General features: G+C 41.4%; 2 protein-coding genes across 2 annotated transcripts; both read left to right on the top strand.

Annotated features, from left to right (window-relative positions):
• The first annotated feature begins 1,364 nt into the window (after positions 1-1,364).
• LOC118388262 (protein shisa-4-like) lies at positions 1,365-9,405 on the top strand. The gene is made up of 5 exons (XM_035777125.2): positions 1,365-3,629; positions 4,704-4,881; positions 6,923-7,059; positions 7,332-7,535; positions 7,992-9,405. The coding sequence occupies exons 1-5, from the start codon at positions 3,554-3,556 to the stop codon at positions 8,039-8,041; spliced, it is 645 nt and encodes a 214-aa protein (XP_035633018.1). The 5' UTR covers positions 1,365-3,553; the 3' UTR covers positions 8,042-9,405.
• Positions 9,406-9,550: 145 nt separating this feature from the next.
• On the top strand, positions 9,551-19,374 carry lmod1b (leiomodin 1b (smooth muscle)). The gene is made up of 3 exons (XM_035777123.2): positions 9,551-12,999; positions 15,579-17,363; positions 17,452-19,374. Exons 1-3 carry the CDS (start codon positions 12,745-12,747, stop codon positions 17,476-17,478), a joined length of 2,067 nt encoding a protein of 688 aa, XP_035633016.1. The 5' UTR covers positions 9,551-12,744; the 3' UTR covers positions 17,479-19,374.
• The last annotated feature ends 718 nt before the right edge of the window (positions 19,375-20,092 follow it).

Genomic DNA, 20,092 nt, shown 5'->3' with positions numbered 1-20,092 from the left:
AGATTACAAGTAACATGTTATATTTTGTAGTCATGTTGCGCGAGTTGGAACCGGTGTTTTTCTGGATCAAATGCTCCAAATAAATGGACATTTTGGATATATAACGACGCAATTAATCTAACAAAAGGACCATTTATGATGTTTATGGGACATATTGGAGTGCAAACAAAATAATATCTTCAAAGGTAAGGCATGAATTATATCTTTATTTCTGAGTTTTGTGTTGCGCATGGTGGGATGAAATATGATTTTCTGTGCTTGTTTGATGGGGTGCTATCCTCAGATAATAGTGTGGTTTGCTTTCGCCGTAAAGCATTTTTGAAATCTGACACAGCGGCTGGATTAACAAGAAATGTATCTTTAATCCTATGTATAACACTTGTATCGTTAATCAGTGTTTTATGATGAGTATTTATGTAATTTGATTTGGCTCTCTGCAATTTCACCGGGTGTTTGTTTGAGACAATGCATTACTGAACATAACGCGCCAATTTCAAATGAGATTTTTGGACATGAAGATCAACTTTATCGAACAAAACACATTTATTGTCTAACATGGAGTCCTGGGAGTGCCACCAGATGAAGATCATCAAAGGTTAGTGATTAATTTCATCGCTATTTCTGACTTTGTGAGCCCTCTCCTTGGCTGGAAAATGGCTGTATTGTTTTCTGTGGCTAGGCGCTGTCCTAACATAATCTCATGGTGTTTCCTTTCTGAACAAAGCAGTGTGAATGCAAGGGGGACTCAGACCACAAAATAGGTGAAGTGAACTGGCAAAAGAGTTGCACATTCAAAGGCAAGGGCAGTGTGAATACAAAGACAACGAGTACTTTTCCTTTGTTTTCATTCAAGAAGACTATATGTGAACACCCCTACTCACCTATAGTATCTTATCAAATCCAGATTTGTGTTCGTTGTCTGTAGTTTATGGCTGCCCATACCATGTGTTGTGATTTCTTCAGTGGTGGAAAAAGTACTCAATTGTCATACTTGAGTACATTTACATTTACATTTAAGTCATTTAGCAGACGCTCTTATCCAGAGCGACTTAGATATCTTAATAAAAAGTTCCTCACGTAAAATTAAGTCACCCAGTAAAATACTACTTGAGTAAAAGACTTAAGTATATTTAGAACCAAATACTTTAACTTTCAAAAGTAAAAGTATTAATAATTTTATTCCTTCTAAACTAGCAAAAAAAATAAACGTCCTCTCACTGTCAACTGTGTTTTATATTCAGCAAACTTAACATGTGTAAATATTTGTATGAACATAACAAGATGCAACAACTGAGACATTAACTGAACAGGTTCCACAGACATGTGACTGACTAACAGAAATGGAATAATGTGTCCCTGAACAAAGGGGGGAGGGTCAAAATCAAAAGTAACAGTCAGTATTTGGTGTGGCCACCAGCTGCATTAAATACTGCAGTGCATCTCCTCCTCGTGGACTGCACCAGATGTGCCAGTTATTGCTGTGAGATGTTAACCCACTCTTCCACCAAGGCACCTGCAAGTTCCTGGACATTTCTGGGGGGAATGGCCCTAGCGCTCACCCTCCGATCCAACAGGTCCCAGACGTGCTCAATGGGATTGAGATCCGGGCTCTTCGCTGGTCATGGCAGAACACTGACATTCCTGTCTTGCAGGAAATCATGCACAGAATGAGCAGTATGGCTGGTTGCATTGTCATTGCCGGAGGGTCATGTCAGGAAATGCCTGCAAGAAGAGTACCACATGAGGGAATAGAATGTCTTCCCTGTAACGCACAGCATTGGGATTGCCTGCAATGACAACAAGCTCAGTCCGATGATGCTGCAACACACCACGGCGGACCCTCCACCTCCAAATTGATCCCGCTCCAGAGTACAGGCCTCGGTGTAAAATTAATTCCTTCGACAATAAACGCGAATCCGCCCATCAACCCTGGTGAGACAAAACCGCGACTCATCAGTGAAGAGTACTTTTTGCCAGTTCTGTCTGGTCCAGCGACGGTGGGTTTGTGTGTGTGCCCAGGCGACATTGTTTCCGGTGATGTCTGGTGAGGACCTGCCTCTCTCAGCCTATTGCGAACATTCTGAGCACTGATGGAGGGATTGTGCATTCCTGGTGTAACTCGGGGAGTTGTTGCCATCCTGTACCTGTCCCGCAGGTGTGATGTTCGGATGTACCGATCCTGTGCAGGTGTTGTTACACGTGGTCGGCCACTGCGAGGACGATCAGCTGTCCGTCCTGTCTCCCTGGAGTGGCGTCTCACAGTACGGACATTGCAATTTATTGTCCTAGCAAGGCCTCTTTAGTGTCTTAAGTTTTAATAACTGCGACCTTAATTGCCTACAGTCTGTAAGCTATTAGTGTCTTAACAACCATTCCACAGGTGCATGTTCATTTAATTGTTTATGGTTCATTCATTTTTTTCATTTCTGGATAGCCAGGGGCACACCCCAACACTCAGACATCATTTACAAAAGATGCACTTGTGTTTAGTGAGTCCGCCAGATCAGAGGCAAAAGGGATGACGATGTGTTGTCTTGATAAGTGTGTGAATTGGACAATTTTCCTGTCCTGCTAAGTACTTTTGGGTGTCAGGTAAAATGTATGGAGTAAAAATTACGTTATTTTCTTTAGGAATGTAGTGGAGTAAAAATATAAATAGTAAAGTACAGATACTTCAGTAAAACTACTTTAAAGTACTGCTTAAGTACTTTACACCACTGGATTTCTGTTGGTTTGGTTGACATTTCCTTTAGGGCCGTGACTCATTTGACAATTGTAATCTCTTTCAGGAAGAATTTGGTGAGTGTTTCTTTTACAAATTGATGTGCTTTCGTAAGTGTTGGCAGTCACACAGTGTCTCTTCTCAAATGTAAATTAGAAGTACATAAAGCTGCCATGCATTACACAAGTCAAATTTTTAGTGGTTCTTAGATTACCCTGCTTGTAAATTGGGGTTTTGTGCAAGAGAATGGCAAATGCAGGACTTTTATTGCCATATTTGTTTATGACGGCTACTTCTATTCATATTTTGAAAAGTAGAAAAATGTAAAAACTGAATCACTTAAAATAAACGAGTAATTATATAAATTAATAGGAAATGTAGAATAACCATTGTATTGGTAATACACATGTTGTTTTGTAAACTACTGGCTTGGGGTCATTTACGTATTTTTATACAGGGTACAGACTGAAAATAACAGCTCAGGCGTCACTTAACTCAACAGGAGGCTTCTCATCCTGTGTACTGTAGGTTGTTATTCTGTCTGTTATCGTTAAAAAATGTAAAATGGAATAATGTGCAATGTATTCCTTCTACCGGAGGCCAGAGTGGCGCTACGGAATCCCATTGGGTCTCACTGAGTGAACAGCGTCACATGCGATGTTATTCTACCCAGATTTTGTTGATCATTAACCTCATTCCTGACTGTCATATAATTTCGTAACTAGAGCACTATTATAGAGATTATTATTTACAGCGGCGTATGGGGCGAAATAGCTGTTAAATCTGCCATTGGTTTCTGGAAAAATCAGCAGTTTATCCATTTTGCATAGTATGTTTACAGTGGGCAAGATGTCACTTATCGCAATGGCTCTTCCGGTGATCACCGTCCTTCTCTCCGCCTGGCAGGGTAAGTAATTGACAATGCTGCTTGCTTTTTTCTAACAGGCGGCAGGCAATAGGCTATATTTCTTGATACATTTTACACATGTTGCAAGAATGTATCCATCCATACATTGTAGCGGTCGAATCCACTCGACACCTAGGGCTAAAATGGTGTCCAACCATAGGAATAATATACATTAATTATATTTCTATGGTCCAGACAGTATTAATGCATTTTTTGTTTTCCGTCTATTTTACTAATATTTATTATAGACCTTTTTATTATTTTATTTAACTAATGTGGATTTTTGTATTTAACAATTGCTATCAAGATATGGTGGTCTCAAATATGAAACGCGCGATAGCCAAATATTCCCTAGCCTCCGTAGACAATTGTTATTCTGTTAAAGGTCTAACGCTATGTTATTTAATTTCGTAATTGTATCTCTAATAGTCTTACCTGTTTATTGAAAATGAATTATGTGAATTTTATTCATCACAAAAGAAGCTGTAAATCAAACAGTATTAGAACCCATTGGTGTCAACAATACATAATTGGCAGAAATGATCCTGCTGCATCTAATTTGATTGGGTGAAATCAACTGATCAATCAATTAACTGTTTAATAAATTACATTACATTATATAATTACATTGTGTGTGTGTGTGTGTGTGTGTGTGTGTGTGTGTGTGTGTGTGTGTGTGTGTATATATAATTCAATTCAATTCACATGGTTTCATATGACATGGGCTCAAAGAGATTAATCTGTAGTCCCTTGGGCCAGAAGGAAATCATATTAATGAAGGAGGGACTTCTTAATATGGGTTTGGAGGGACCTATATGCAGGACCTCTATGCAGGTGGCCCAAAAGGACAGCCTGCTGCCTGTAACCTCTGAACATTTTTACTGTGTCATTCTCCAACCTCTTCTTTCAAGTCTAATTACACAGTAGTTATTTGGTGAGATGTAGCAGATGGGCTGTTTGGTGTCTAACTAAATATATTAAGACCCCTGAGTGGTCTCAGGATGAGTGTAATCAGCTTTCTATTGCCTCTGTAAGCCCACCCTTCTAAGTCTGCCTGTCTGTCTGTCTCTGCAGTGGGTGCCATTGATGACTGCTTGTGGTACGTGGATAAGAATGGCACTTGGCACAACGGGGTCCCCTGTCCCCTCATGACCTTCTGTTGTGGGAACTGCCACAAGCGCTACTGTTGCTTGGACGGCCTCAAGAGGATCACTGAGAGGGAGCAGAAGCGCTGCATGCTCTTCCAGTTCAGGTGTGTGTGTGTGTGTGTGTGTGTGTGTGTGTGTAACCGCACCACAATGCAGCATCTCATCTATGTTAGTGTTGACTGACTCCGTTCAGATGTTATTTTGTTTTAGCTGTTGCGTGTTAGTTATATAGTTATGTGCTAATATAACTCTACATTACTCCCCTCAACCAATATCAACTCATAGCAACTCATAGTCATTGATGTGGCCAAGGCTTTCGACTCTGTCACTCACCACATCCTCATCAGCAGACTCGACAGCCTTGGTTTCTCAAATGATTGCCTCGCCTGGTTCACCAACTACTTCTCTGATAGAGTTCAGTGTGTCAAATCGGAGGGTCTGTTGTCCGGACCTCTGGCAGTCTCTATGGGGGTGCCACAGGGTTCAGATCTTGAACCGACTCTCTTCTCTGTATACATCAATGATGTTGCTCTTGCTGCTGGTGAGTCTCTGATCCACCTCTACGCAGACAACACAATTCTGTATACTTCTGGCCCTTCTTTGGACACTGTGTTAACAACCCTCCAGGCAAGCTTCAATGCCATACAACTCTCCTTCCGTGGCCTCCAATTGCTCTTAAACACAAGTCAAACTAAATGCATGCTCTTCAACCGACCACTGCCTGCACCTGCCCGCCTGACCAACATCACTACTCTGGACGGCTCTGACTTAGAATACGTGGACAACTACAAATACCTAGGTGTCTGGTTAGACAGTAAACCCTCCTTCCAGATCCACATCAAACATCTCCAATCCAAAGTTAAATCTAGAATTTGCTTCCTATTTCGCAACAAAACATCCTTCAGTCATGCTGCCAAACATACCCTTGTAAAACTGACCATCCTACCAATCCTCGACTTCGGGGATGTCATTTACAAAATAGCCTCCAATACCCTACTCAACAAATTGGATGCAGTCTATCACAGTGCCATCCGTTTTGTCACCAAAGTCCCATATACTACCCACCATTGCGACCTGTACGCTCTTGTTGGCTGGCCCTCGCTTCATACTCGTCACCATACCCACTGGCTCCAGGTCATCTACAAGTCCCTGCTAGGTAAAGTCCCCCCTTATCTCAGCTCGCTGGTCACCATAGCATCACCCACCTGTAGCACGCGCTCCAGCAGGTATATCTCTCTGGTCACCCCCAAAACCAATTCTTTCTTTGGCCGCCTCTCCTTCCAGTTCTCTGCTGCCAATGACTGGAACGAACTACAAAAATCTCTGAAACTGGAAACACTTATCTCCCTCACTAGCTTTAAGCACCAGCTGTCAGAGCAGCTCACAGATTACTGCACCTGTACATAACCCACCTATAATTTAGCCCAAACAACTACCTCTTTCCCTACTGTATTTATTGTATTTATTTATTTTGCTCCTTTGCACCCCATTTATTTTTATTTCTACTTTGCACATTCTTCCACTGCAAATCTACCATTCCAGTGTTTTACTTTCTATATTGTATTTACTGTGCCACCATGGCCTTTTTTTGCCTTTACCTCCCTTATCTCACATCATTTGCTCACATTGTATATATAATACTTGTTTCTACTGTATTATTGACTGTATGTTTGTTTTACTCCATGTGTAACTCTGTGTCGTTGTATCTGTCGAACTGCTTTGCTTTATCTTGGCCAGGTCGCAATTGTAAATGAGAACGTGTTCTCAACTTGCCTACCTGGTTAAATAAAGGTTAAATAAATAAATATTTAAAAAAATATATAAACTCACAGCAACCCATCGAAATGCATAGAAACTAGGATTAGGTCCCCACTGTCCATATACCTTCATTTATTATGATCTAAAAGGCAAATGCAATACTCTGAGAAGATTTGTGAATAGCTGAGCTGAGCCAGAGATGGGACTTGAAAGCTGTTCATAAACCCTGAAACTTTGGGCTCACAGAGTTACTCTGGAAGAAGACAGTTTGTAGTTGGAACACTGATACTTCTCTACATAATGTTAGAATGAGGTAAATCATTTTTCGCTTAAACTCTGAGTGTTTTTAGAAAGAATCAAACGTCTTCCCATCCCTCCCTTTCCTAGCCCTACCACCATCGCCAGCATGGCTTCGTCCATCCTGCTCTTCGTGGCTATCATTGCTACCATGGTGAGCTGCTTCATGTGCTCCTGCTGTTACCTCTACCAGCAGCGACAGCAGCGTGGCAGGACGCACTATGATGGTAACATGTTGGGTTGATATTAGCACAATGTGTTGATGTGATGAAGTACTGTATATTGTTTTTGGCAAATGTCTATTTTAAAATTGCAGTTGGGTGTGTGGAGTTGCAGTTGGGGGTGTGTGTAGTTCTAATGTCAGGCGTAGTTATGTGAAAAGGATTTGAGAAAAAGTGAAAATGGGGGTGGGGATCAATTGAATTAGTGAGATCCCAGTGTACTGTATTTCCATATTGACTCACTGATAAGGAAGCTCACCACAACCGTTATGTTTCAGCCCAGCACATCCCTATGGCCACCTACCCCGTGGAGCCCATGTATGACGCTTACGGCAAGCCGCTGGTGATGGGACATCCTGATTATCCACACTCTGGTTACCCAATGGCACCTCAGTATCCTGGCATGCCACAGCCGTACCCCATGATGCACCCCGGCCCGTATCCCCCGTACCCCATGGCAGACTCTGGCTACCCTCAGGGAGGTAAAGAGGACAACCACACTTTGGTATTAATACTGACTGACATGATTTTTGATTGGTTGATTGATTTTTAGACTAATGCAATATCAATGTCTGAAGTTTAAGCAAAATCATGAGGCTAATATTAATATGGGTTGTAATTCATAAAGATCTAGAGCCAGATATTTTATTTAACCAATAAGGCCTGAGTGTGGTATACGGCCAATATACCACGGCTAAGGGCTCTTCTTAGGACACAGCCCTTAGCTGTGGTTTATTGGCCATATATCACAAACCCCAGAGGTGCCTTATTACTATTATAAACTGTTTACCAATGTAGTCAGAGCAGTAAAAATACATGTTTTGTCATACTTGTGGTATATGGTCTGATATACCACGGCTATCAGCCAATCAGCATTCAGGGCTCGAACCACCCAGTTTATAAATAATAATAGACCTTTTTATTGTTGTGTGTTACAGCACCCCCTCCTTACTCCCCACCCCAGTACACCCCCCACCCCAGTCACTGATGGGATGATAACGTGTACATGGTGGGAGATGAGAAAGACAAAGAAAGGACTGCGTCAGAAAGAGAAGGCGACCACGAGACAACTCAGCTCTCCTAGTGGTTGTCCAGTGAAAGATAACCAGAGGCACTTTCCTTTATTTACTACATCCTTCAATGGAACAGAGCATGTGTTGAGTTGGGTTTTCCTGTCAGTCCTGACACTGAACTTGATTCCTCCTGACAGTCTGGAAAATGTCACACCAAGTGAGGTAACCATCCTGCATCCATGCACTCACTCTCACATCCATCCATCACAATTAGGGTAACCCATTCTATAAAGTCACACCCTACCATTTGTTTGACATTAATTCTCTGTTTTAAGACGTTTGACTTGAGCAATGGTCAACACCTATTTTCACATGTTGGCTTGGCTTTAATCTGTTAGTGGACAGACAGAGGTCATACCTGCCTGCAGATAACACTGTGTGGGAGCTGATGGTAGATCCATATGTTGTATAAAAGTCTGAATGCTCAGAGTTGATTGCTCCTCTCGCTATATCGGATCCCTTTAGCCAGCTCTTACTGCAGGTTCATATTCTGTGGGGATTTCACGCTTAGCTTGTCTTTCCAAATAGAATATCATTAACTCTATTCATATGCGAGAGTCAGTTATACAGGTTCTGCCACGTTCCAATGTGTCATCGTAATCAGTTGTCAGAAAGTTTATTTATTAGTGGCATCTGCGTAAATGTTTTTCCTGTAATATATCAGGTCAATGTATATTTAATAACTTAAATAACAAATCTGAGCCTTATGTCATCGTGAAGATAAGCAATTTCAATACGTATTTTGTCAAATATATTTTATGTTCGAAGGTTTACATATTAACAAATAATTATCGTTTTAACATACTATCGCAACTTTGAAAAACATTGTACCATTAAATGGTTTGAGCATTTGTTTTACAGGTTATATTTCTAGTTATTACATTTCCCTCTGAGCCATCGTTGTGCCCCTTGTCCTACTGTGCAGCTCTAACATCACACATGACGTGTAGGGAATGTGTTGTACAGTACACTGAATGACTCATCCAGGTCAAATGTGTTGGATAAGGTGACATTCTATTTTACCATCACTGAGATTCTTGATACATTTTTCCATTGAAAACACGAGTTGTTTGAAAGCACACTGAGAATCTTGGCATGAAAAAGGTGGAACAATTATGCAAAATATCTAGTGATTCTCCCTATTTAGCTACTGTTTATGTGTCAATGTATAACAATGACATACTATTATTTATAAACACTATTGTAACTATGTCACAATTTGAATTACTTGATTACTTTGTTATTTATTGTCAACATGTAAAGTAATATGCACAGCACAGTACATACTTGACTTTCTACTGGGTTTGCTGATGGGTTTGCTTAATGAATGCACTTATTTTATTGTGTACATTTAACATTTTTACCAGCGTGTAAATCAAATCTGTTACTAGTAGAACAGTTACCAGATATTACTTGTTGGTGGTTTAATGGATTTTGCTGTTTTTTTCTAATAACATAAATTCTAACTTCAGAATGTAAAATGCTGTAATAGCTGTCTTTAATTGCATTTCAAATACCCATAGTTAAAAAATAACTTTTTTGATTTTGCCTTGGAATCAATAATATCATTACCTTGATTGTGTGAAACTTGAGTTTATTAGGTTTTGTTGATGATGCCCTCAAGGTGGTTTCTGAATCTGATCGGAAGGCAGAAAAGTTAGTATGTTAAGCAGGGGCGTTTTTAGAATATAAATCTTGGTAGGGCAAGATACTTTTTTTATTTTTTATTTTATTTTTTACAAATTATCATGCCAGCAAAGCCACAACGCTCAACAATACATTAATTGCACTATAACGGTGACCACAAACTGTTAGGGCCTACATTTAAAAAAAATATCATTTTTATTTAACTAAGCAAGTCAGTTACGAACAAATTCTTATTTACAATGACGGCAGTGAAACGCTGGCAGTGAAAAGCTTCATTCAGCCTCATTTACTGCGTTTAAAAAAAAACATGGCTGACTTGCTTAAACAAATGTGGCCTGACAATTGAGATGTACAAACTATGACATAAGGAGATGACGATGGATAAGAGGAAATGCGTCATTTTGACATTAATGAGACATTAATGAGCGAGGACGAATGTATTCAATATAACTATTTGTTCAGCACTTTTGAAATGTACAGCGACAGAATTCAGAACATGGGCCGTTCTTACAGTGTTCTCCCTGTACACCAAGTCAGAACCGCAGGATAAATAAAGGGGGCATATAAGCAGGCAATGAAAGCTCTTAAAATATATGAGTACATTTCTCTAAAACAGACTATAGGCTACATGTGCACCACCAAGTCAGATCAGTAGGTGAAATTAAGAGGGGCGAAAAGGGACCAAATTATTAGGGTGAGGCACATGGGCTACTAACATCTTACTACACAACATAAACTTAAGTATACTGTAGCTAAGAAAGTAATACTATTTCCTTGGCATATTACATATTACATCATTTGGCATATTACATCATCAGCAGCATAAAATACATTTTTGGACTCACCTTGTGCTGTGCTCACTTGAACAGGAAAGTAGCGCGGCGGTCCTTCGTGGGCTAATTTTGTCATCAAAGTCTGGCATTCTCTGGATTTATGGTGCTTTCAAGACAACTGGTAACTTGGAAAAAAATTGAGGTCGAATCATGATGAATTCAGTGATCTTCAGGTCGGAGCTCTAGAAAGAGATCTCAGTTCCCGACTTACAATTCCTAGTTGGATGACTGCTCAAAACATATTTTCCCAGTTGGATCTCGTTTTTTCCCCAGAGTTCCCAGTTGTCTGGAAGTCAGAATTCCGAGTTTCCAGTTGTTAAGAACGCGGCAGAAGTCATGTTGGATTGACAGCATGGCCAATGTTGAATGTTTATCCTTTGAAGCTTGGAAAAGAGACCCTTAGACCACATACCCACTCCACTGAATAGCAGGCTAGTGATTGCTTTGCAATGCTTGCAGTTAGCCACTGATTCCTTCCAAACTCATTGTTGAATTTGTGATTTCCAACTTGTTGTGTAATGTTAATGGCCGATGAGCACCAATATGTTTTATGTATATTTTCTGTTAGTTATTTCTCTTCATATGACAACGATTTAAAATGATTTGCCAGTAGATTGTCGACTTGATTCATGATGACTGCTAGCTGAGTATGATGTTGACATGATCAGTCCAATCAGTCCAATCAAAGCTACTGTAGATATAACGTGATTTTACGTCATTGTATCTGTGGCCAATGACCTTGAGCCTTCTTGGATGGGCACTTTCTAATTTGACTCTATGGCAGCATCCAAGGGTCTTGAATTTTCGAGCTCTATCCTTAGATTTGGTGGTGACGTAGTATCCTCATGAGTGACAGAACACTGAGCCAATCACGGTGCAACTAGAGAACATTACCAACCCTTACGCTCCATATTTTCCGCTGGTTGCTCCACAACCATAGAAAGCACAGCTAGACTGAAACACCTACATTTTGAGCTGCCTTACTCAAGAAAGCAAAATAAGAGACCATGTTTGTATGCAGCTTTATTAAGTCTATTATTATTTATCTTTTTACACTGTTTGCATACTGATGTGTGACATGTATTAATGCCAAAATAACATGCAACACATTTTATTTGTTTTTCTTTTAAGATAAAAAGGTGGGGCAGCCCCTGCCCTGAATTACAGGTTGCCACTGATGTTAAGTCAATCTATCACTGAATGTATGAAAGGGGTCATGATATTTTATTTATTTTACTAGGCAAGTCAGTTAAGAACAAATTCTTATCTTCAATGACGGCGTAGGAACAGTGGGTTAACTGCTTGTTCAGGGGCAGAATGACAGATGTGTACCTTGTCAGCTCAGGGATTTGAACTTGCAACCCGGTTACTAGTCCAACACTCTAACCACTAGGCTACCCTGATGGATGTTCACTATTTTGACCAGTAGATGTCCTCAATTTGTTACTTTTCCACCAAGTGAAATATCCCTCTTCTTTTAGTTCATAGTGCGATTTTTGAATGTACAGTATTTCAGCACAGTGTTAGACTTCATGTTGGAACAATGTTTCATGTGTTTTTGTAGTCATTAGCTCGTTAGTAGTTATCTCGTGAAACTATGTAATAAAACACCTCAATAGCATGGACACATCTTATAATACAAATTCAACTTTACAAGTTTGTTTTTATGAAGTCTGTGTTGATTGAACACCGAACCCTATTGAAGTAATGCTGTAATCATGAAAGAGGAAGTAGCTCTGTGTTATACTATGCTTTGGCATTTCTGTAAACCGCCGCCCTTCCCTTTGCCTTTAAAGGACTATGTACCCTATACTAAATATGGACATGCAGTTTCACAGGATTTCAAAGAATGTCCCAGCCTCACACACCAACTTTCATGATAGGCTAACACTCCATACTGGTACCTGACTGCAAGCTGAGTCTCTAGTCCTCCCTCTTAGCACCAAAATTGATGCCTCTGGTGGCGTCTCAGTGAGAGAGACACCACCTCCGGCCCATGGCCGATATTCTGCAGGCTCTTACACTAGGAAAGAACAATATTCTAAAGGAGATACCATACAACTCGTAGGCTACAAACCCTTTACATCTGTTCTGCTCCGAGGGTCTTTTCTTTGAGTGTTCTCCAGCCAGAGGTAACCATGTCCAGGAGGAAGGTTAGGGGACTGACACGAACGGGGCGGCAGGTGAGCGAGGACCCTGATCTGGACAACCTGCTGTCCAACCTGTCCCCTGAGGAGATGGAGGAGCTGGAGAAGGAGGTGTTGGTGATACCGGACCTGTATCCTAACGAGGGAATAGAACAGCCTGCCACTAACGCTGTCCGGGACCGGGATGCTAAGCTGGACAGCCGAGAGCGTCCAGGGAAGCTCAGCCAAAGGGAACAGTCTATTGAGGTATGATAACTGAACATCAAGTCAGTGGAACCTCCACAGTTAATGTGTATTATGTGTGAGACTGAGATGGTCTAAAGTCGGCCTTCTGAGATGCTTTACTACACCATCTGTCACTTTAGGTGTTTTTCCTATGTTAATCTACCTGGTTTATCCCTTAACTGATAAATCTGTTTAATCTCAGCGATGTTGACAAAACCGATAGTGGTGGAAGTTGATCACATCCTTTCAGATCGGGACTACTTTCAACCCCCTCACATCAGCTCCACCCGTTTCACATAACTGTTATACTATAATAAAACACATTCTGGTTAATAGGACTGGCTTTTGGAAGCCAGAGAAATAAATTACAATTCATAAATGTCTAATAGTTAATTTAGGTTAGTGTTTCTTGAACAGGTATTTTGATGATACTTCTGACATTTATTCCCCTGCCAACGGGACCTTGGAAAAGATTCCAACAGCTCATGCTCCACATAAATCATGCTCCACTGCTGCTAGTTCTAATGCCAGAAAAAACATTATTGTATACCCCTAAGAGGCTTTCACATTCTTCGCTCAAGTCTCCTTTGGTAAACAGAGGAAATGCTTATAGATACAGAGATGTCAGATTGTAGAAGCTTTGTAGTTTATAGGTCAAATATTTGTTGTTTTTGTAAGTGACAGCTTTTTGACATAGGGCCCACCAGGTAGGGGGAAACCAAGCCGTGAGGTAGCCGTTGGAAGTGTTTAAAAAAAGGCACTTTAGACGATGGAGCCTGGGCCCTGTGGAGCTTATTAATTCCGGCCTGATGGAATTCCTTGGTTGATTGTTCCTTACCGCCTTTTAAGGACACATCTGCCAGGGCCACAGCCTTGTACAGCAAAACAGACGGAGCAAGGCTCACAAATCAAACACTTAGCTGCTCTGCAAATGTATTTCTGCACTATAAAAAGGCTCCCCCATGCACACTGTAAACACATGGTATATAATGTCAAGTTTACATTACATGCTGTGGGATTATATCATAGTTTGTCATACTGTGCTCTCAGGGAGCCAATATGTTATTCTTCATAAATAACTTTGAAATAAAACTAGATTGGTATTACCAAGACTCATTTTAATATTTAATATTTTTAGAGAATATGAATGAGCAAATGCATGTTTTTGTGTAATCATTGGTAAACAAAGGGTTACAGGGTTACATAATCAAGGATACAGACTGATTTGGATTTGGAGCTGGAGGACAGGCCTGTGATTAATCATCTTAATAGGGCTGTTGCTAGTTGACATCATAGAATGGTGGCCATGCAGAGATGACCATAACAGGCGAGGCACATTGACAAATTAAATACACATTAAACACAATATCTGGATTCAAATTGGATGATACCGTAGAAAACTACTGAACAAAAATATAAATGCAACATGCAACAATTAAGAAAAATGTACTGAGTAATAGTTCATAGCAGGAAATCGGTCAATTGAAATAAAATCATTAGGCCCTAATCTATGGATTTCACATGACTGGGTATACAGATATGCATATGTTGGTCACAGAATCCTTTAAAAAGAAGGTAGGGGCGTAGATCAGAAAACCAGTCAGTGTCCACCAGTGACCACCATTTGCCTCATGCAATGCGACATCTCCTTCGCATAGAGTTGATCAGCCTGTTGATCGTGGCCTGTAGAATGTTGTCAAATTCCTCTTCAATGGCTGTGCAAAAGTTGTTGGATATTGCCAGGAACAGGAACACGCTGTCGTACATGTCAATCCAGAGCATCCCAAACATGCTCAATGGGTGACATGTCTGGTGAGTATGCAGGCCATGGAAGAACTGTGACAGCTTCCAGGAATTGTGTACAGATCCTTGCGACATGGGGCAGTGCCTCAAGACCATTGATAAAATGCAATTGTATTCATTGTCCATAGCTTATGCCTGCCCATAGCATAACCCACCGCCACCATGGGGCACTCTGTTCACAATGTTGACATCAGCAAACCACTCGTCCACACGACGCCATACATGTGGTCTGCGGTTATGAGGTCGGTTGGACTTACTGCCAATTCCACTAAAATGACGTTGGAGGCGGCTTATTAACATACAATTATTTGGCAACAGCTCTGGTGGACATTCCTGTAGTCAACATGCCAAATGCACTCTCCCTCAACTTGAGACATCTGTGGCATTGTGTTGTGTGACAAAACTGCACATTTTTTTGTGGCTTTTTATTGGCCCCAGCAAAAGGTGCACCTGTGTAATGATCATGCTATTTAATCAGCTTCTTGATATGCCACACCTGTCAGGTGGATGGATTATCTTGGCAAAGAGGAAATGCTCACTAACAGGGATGTAAACACATTTGTTCTCCAAGTGTTAGAGAAATACCCTTTTTGTGCATATGGAACATTTCTGGGATATTTTATTTCTGCTCATGAAACATGGGACCAACACTTTAATGTTGTGTTTATATTTTTTTTCAGTATATTACTGTTTGAATTGTTGTGTGGATTCTTGAAAGTCTCGTCAATGTGTACAGTATAGTATTCAGATTCACTTCACTGTGGAAACATTCCTATGTAATGTTTCTTCTCCTGCAGGGAGAACCCAAGAAGGAGAGCCGGAAACAAGAGTACCTGAGGAAGATGGGCCTGAGTCAGGAGGGGAAGGAAGGAGGAGGGATCAGGAGGCAATCAAGTATCTCCACTGAACGAGAGAACAAGATGGTGGAGAGAAATAACAAAGGCCCGGACTGTACTAAAGAGGACAGAGCCAGCCTGTCCAGTAGATACAGGAGAGAGGAGAGCAAAGAAAAAGATGTGAAAGAGACCCCTAGAGAAAGCTTCAAAAGAGTTGAGAGTAGCGACACTGACGTGAAAGATACAACTAGAGACAGATTCGGGAGAGGGGAGAGTAGGGACATTGTAGAGAAAGAGGATGCCAAAGAAAGAGATAAAAATGAGGATAGCAAGCTTAAGGAGAAAAGAGACAATAGATTGAGCACCAGTAATAAGACAAAAGAAATGATCTCTAAGTTACAGGAGAAAAAGGAAAAAGAGGAGATCAAGGAGAAAGAAAGAAAGGAGGAGAGTAGGAAAAGAGGTGAAAACAAGACAAGGGGACTTGTGTCAAAGTTGGTGGAAAAGCAAAGTCACATTGAAGAGAGTAAACCAGAAGATAAGAAATCCAGAGTGGAAGAGAAAGACAAGCCCAATAAAGACAAGTTTGACTTGAAACTTGAGCGTCAAAAGTCACCAAAAGAAGAGGAGAGCGGAAGTGAGAAGGAAGATCCTAAGGAGAAAGTGAAAGAAGATGGTAAGGATAATGAGAAAGACATGGTGTTAAAACGTAAGGACAGTATGAAAGCGAAAGATAGGAGTGTCACAGATAAGGAAACAGAAGAGAAAAAGGGAAAAGATTTGAATGAAGGACTAAAATCCATCAAGGGTGATGAACAACGTGGGAACTGTGTGGCGAACAAGAGCACACCTAGCAAGCCCAAAGTAGAGGAGGAAGAAGACGAGGACTCCAGCATGTTCGATGACCTCATAGAGCAGGTTCGCAGCAACGACCCCACCATGACCGAGCTCAACGTCAACAACTCTGAGGTCATCAAGGCTAAAACACTCATCCAGTTTGCAGAGGCCTTGAATAAAAACACCCACATTAAGACATTCGCCTTGGCCAACTGCCGTGCTGATGACCATGTGGCCTACGCCATCGCTGGCACCTTGCGCAGCAACACGTCCATCACAAGCATCAACCTGGACTCAAACCTTCTCACCCCCAAGGGTATAATGTCCCTGATCCAGGCCTTGCAGAAAAACACTACACTCACTGAGCTGCGCTTCCACAACCAGAGGCACATCTGTGGGGGCAAGACAGAAATGGAAATGACCAAGATATTGAAAGACAACACCACCCTCCTGAAGCTGGGCTATGGCTTTGAGCTTGCCGGCCCACGCATGACCATGACCAACATCCTGAGCCGTAACATGGACAAGCAGCGACAGCGGCGCCTACAGGAGCAGAAGCTGGCCCAGGCCAATGGTGAGAAGAAAGGGGCGCTGGAGGTCCCCAAAACTGCTGGAGGATTCCTCCGGGGTTCCCCCAAGGCTTCCCCTACACCCTCCCCACATCCCTCACCAATGCCATCGCCGAAGTTGACTCCTAAAAGAGGACGAGGAGGGGGACCTCCTCCACCCCCTCCTCCTGGAGGACCACCCCCACCTCCACCGCCCATGCTGGACATAGACTCCCTGCGCAACTCCCTGACGCCTGCATCACAGAGGAAGATGGATGATAAGGCCAATAAAGCCGGTGTTAACTCCAGGGACCAACTGCTGGACTCCATTAGGAATGCCAATATGAAGAAACTGAAGAAGGTAAGGTGGGGCACGGATAAATAGCTGATAGACATAGAAAGAGTTGTAACACATTTATATCCATATACCATCCCCTCTCTTCCTACAGGTTGCGGTACCAAAGCTGTTGCAGTAGTCCTCTGGAATCGAGACCATAACCCAAGAAATAGGAAGGACATAGATCTCACAGGTGGTCTTGAGCGTGGATCAAAACTCCTACACATCCCATGCATAGATAGACACACAGTCTGACCACTGTGCTGTGAGGTTGATAAGGCAGGCAAGCAGAGAATGAACAGATGATTTCTATTGGGTGCACGGCTTCCACTGTGCCGTGAGTTCTCTCTAAGCTATACACTGGACCGCAGGGACCCTGTGGAGGGAGTTTTTCAGCAGGACGTGCCCTGAGGTCCTATTTGTCTGCCTTTGTCTGTGTTGATACTTTGCCTGTTATTTGCACTAGATTATGAAGAAGTTCATATGGTATGTGGACAAGCATATGTGGCATGACGTGTACAGTATAATGTGGGGGAGTGGTAACTGAAAAGCAGGTCAAACAGTTTTCTGTAAATTCTATACAAATCTACTTTAACATTCATTGAAAAATTGGACTGTAATTTGACAGTTTATTTATTTGTGGAGGGAATCACCTCGTGGCTTGTGACATATAATTTTGCCAAAACTGCTGATTCTCCATGGTATATTATCAGGGAATTAAAATGGGGTTAGACTTCAACAATTCACAGGGGGAGGAGAGAGGTGGTTTGTAATGTGTGTCGTTGCCAAATCTCAAGACTGACATCTCAGGCAAAGTTTTCACATAAAAAGCAACCTATAATCCCAGTCTTCTTTGAACGATTCAGTATGAAGTTCAGTCTGAACGATTCAGTAAGGAAGTTCAGTCTTCTTTGAACGATTCAGCATGAAGTTCAGTCTTCTTTGAACGATTCAGTAAGGAAGTTCAGTCTTCTTTGGATGTAAGAATGGTCGCCCTTTTAGTAATAACGTTATGTATAAAGCTATTTTCATACATTTTGCTTAAAGTGCAAAAAATTATAATTCTAACAGAAGAAAAAAACCGACACTAACATGTCAGAGCAGCCTTGTTGAGCTATGCAATACTAGCTCCCGAGTGGTGCAGCGGTCTAAGGCACTGCATCTCAGTGCTAGAGGTGTCACTACAGACCCTGGTTCGATCCCGGGCTGTATCACAACCGGCCGTGATCGGGAGTCCCATAGGTCGGCGCACAATTGGCCCAGCGTCGTCCTGGTTAGGGGAGGATTTGGCCGGGGTAGGCCGTCATTGTAAATCAGAATGTGTTCTTAACCGACTTACCTAGTTAAATAAAAAGTTAAATAAAAAGTTAAATAAAATACAAAATAATAATAAATAAAATAACTTTAAAATTGGATGTGATGTTGTACAGAGTGTCTCGCTGCTCTAAAAGTGACTATTGATTATTTGTATGCATAATGTGGTTTCTCTGTCATATTGGACTTCACTAACTTTACTTACAGAGCTTGTGTACCTTTAATAAAATGTACTTATATGTTTGCAATTGAAAGTGTAATATAATCAACTTTATTTTAACAACTTTGCAATGAAGTACAACAAGAATAGAGGTAAAAATACTTTGTCTAACAACAAGATACCAGATGAGGTAATATCTATCCATTATTTGATAGTACAGTACTGATAAAGAAAATGCGAGGGATACTTTTACTGTATTTTGTTTAAATGTTAAACTTCTATTAAAAAATATTTTCCTTTCAGGGGGACATTCCCATTTAAAAAAAAATCTTTATACAATTTCTTCTGCTTGAGAAGTATTCAGTAGGCTATGTCTGTCTATTGCTTGGTTGACAGAATCAGGAATAATTTCCAGCATCTATATAAGATATGTTGTCTTGGTAGAGCCCTGTAACCTGCAATGATTTTGAAGCTTTGTGACCGACTGGAGCATTCGGTGTGTCATGCCTGAGTATACAATGTCAAATGGATCCTAATAAAATGTTTGCGTACACACACAGAGAGCACTGAAGTGTTCCTTGGGAACAGAAAGCTAATGATCTAATGCACTGTCGTGTGTATACTGTAATGTCAATATGATTTCCATTTCTGTACACATGGCTGGCGGACAAGACTAAATGGAATGTGAACTTTAGTTGGAGAGTACAGTACAGTACACTCTACAAGTTCTCACCCACAAGATCATGTCCTTCACACAACCAACAAAAGAGAGGGGACTGTCTACTACCAGTGCTTGACTTGAGTGGGAGCTCACTCAAGTGGAGTACCGGCACCTCAATGTTTCTACTGCTAGAGCTCCTGCACCTCTTATAGAATATTAGCTCAAAAGTGCCTAAATATTAATAGTAGCGGCATCCCAAAGGAGTACCGGCACCTATTTCAGTCCAAGTAGAGCACTACTACTAGTTCTGACAATATATGAGAAGTTGTGAGATGGCTCCTTTAAGGACATCATGTTCAAGGCAGTGGAAAAGCATTGCTCTCTCCCGGCCAGTGCACTTGGGGTTGAGAGGGATAGCAACAGGTCAGTTTACATCTCGACTGCCTGGCCTAAACCTCTGCATCCATGAAATGCCTATATTTGGTCATTTCTCAATGAGGAGTTGCACTGTGATTCATTCCTTTCTCGTTCCTAGTAATGGGAAGTGGGCCAGCGGTCTGTCTGGCTCTCCCCATGAACGCTGGTCTGATGGGGAGTGGGGTAGGAAGGAATCTGAAA

This window comes from Oncorhynchus keta, chromosome 10 (genome assembly GCF_023373465.1).
Source record: "Oncorhynchus keta strain PuntledgeMale-10-30-2019 chromosome 10, Oket_V2, whole genome shotgun sequence".
Taxonomy (NCBI): domain Eukaryota; kingdom Metazoa; phylum Chordata; class Actinopteri; order Salmoniformes; family Salmonidae; genus Oncorhynchus; species Oncorhynchus keta.
Note: the sequence above shows the minus strand (reverse complement) of the source record. Positions and strands in the feature narration are given on the sequence as shown.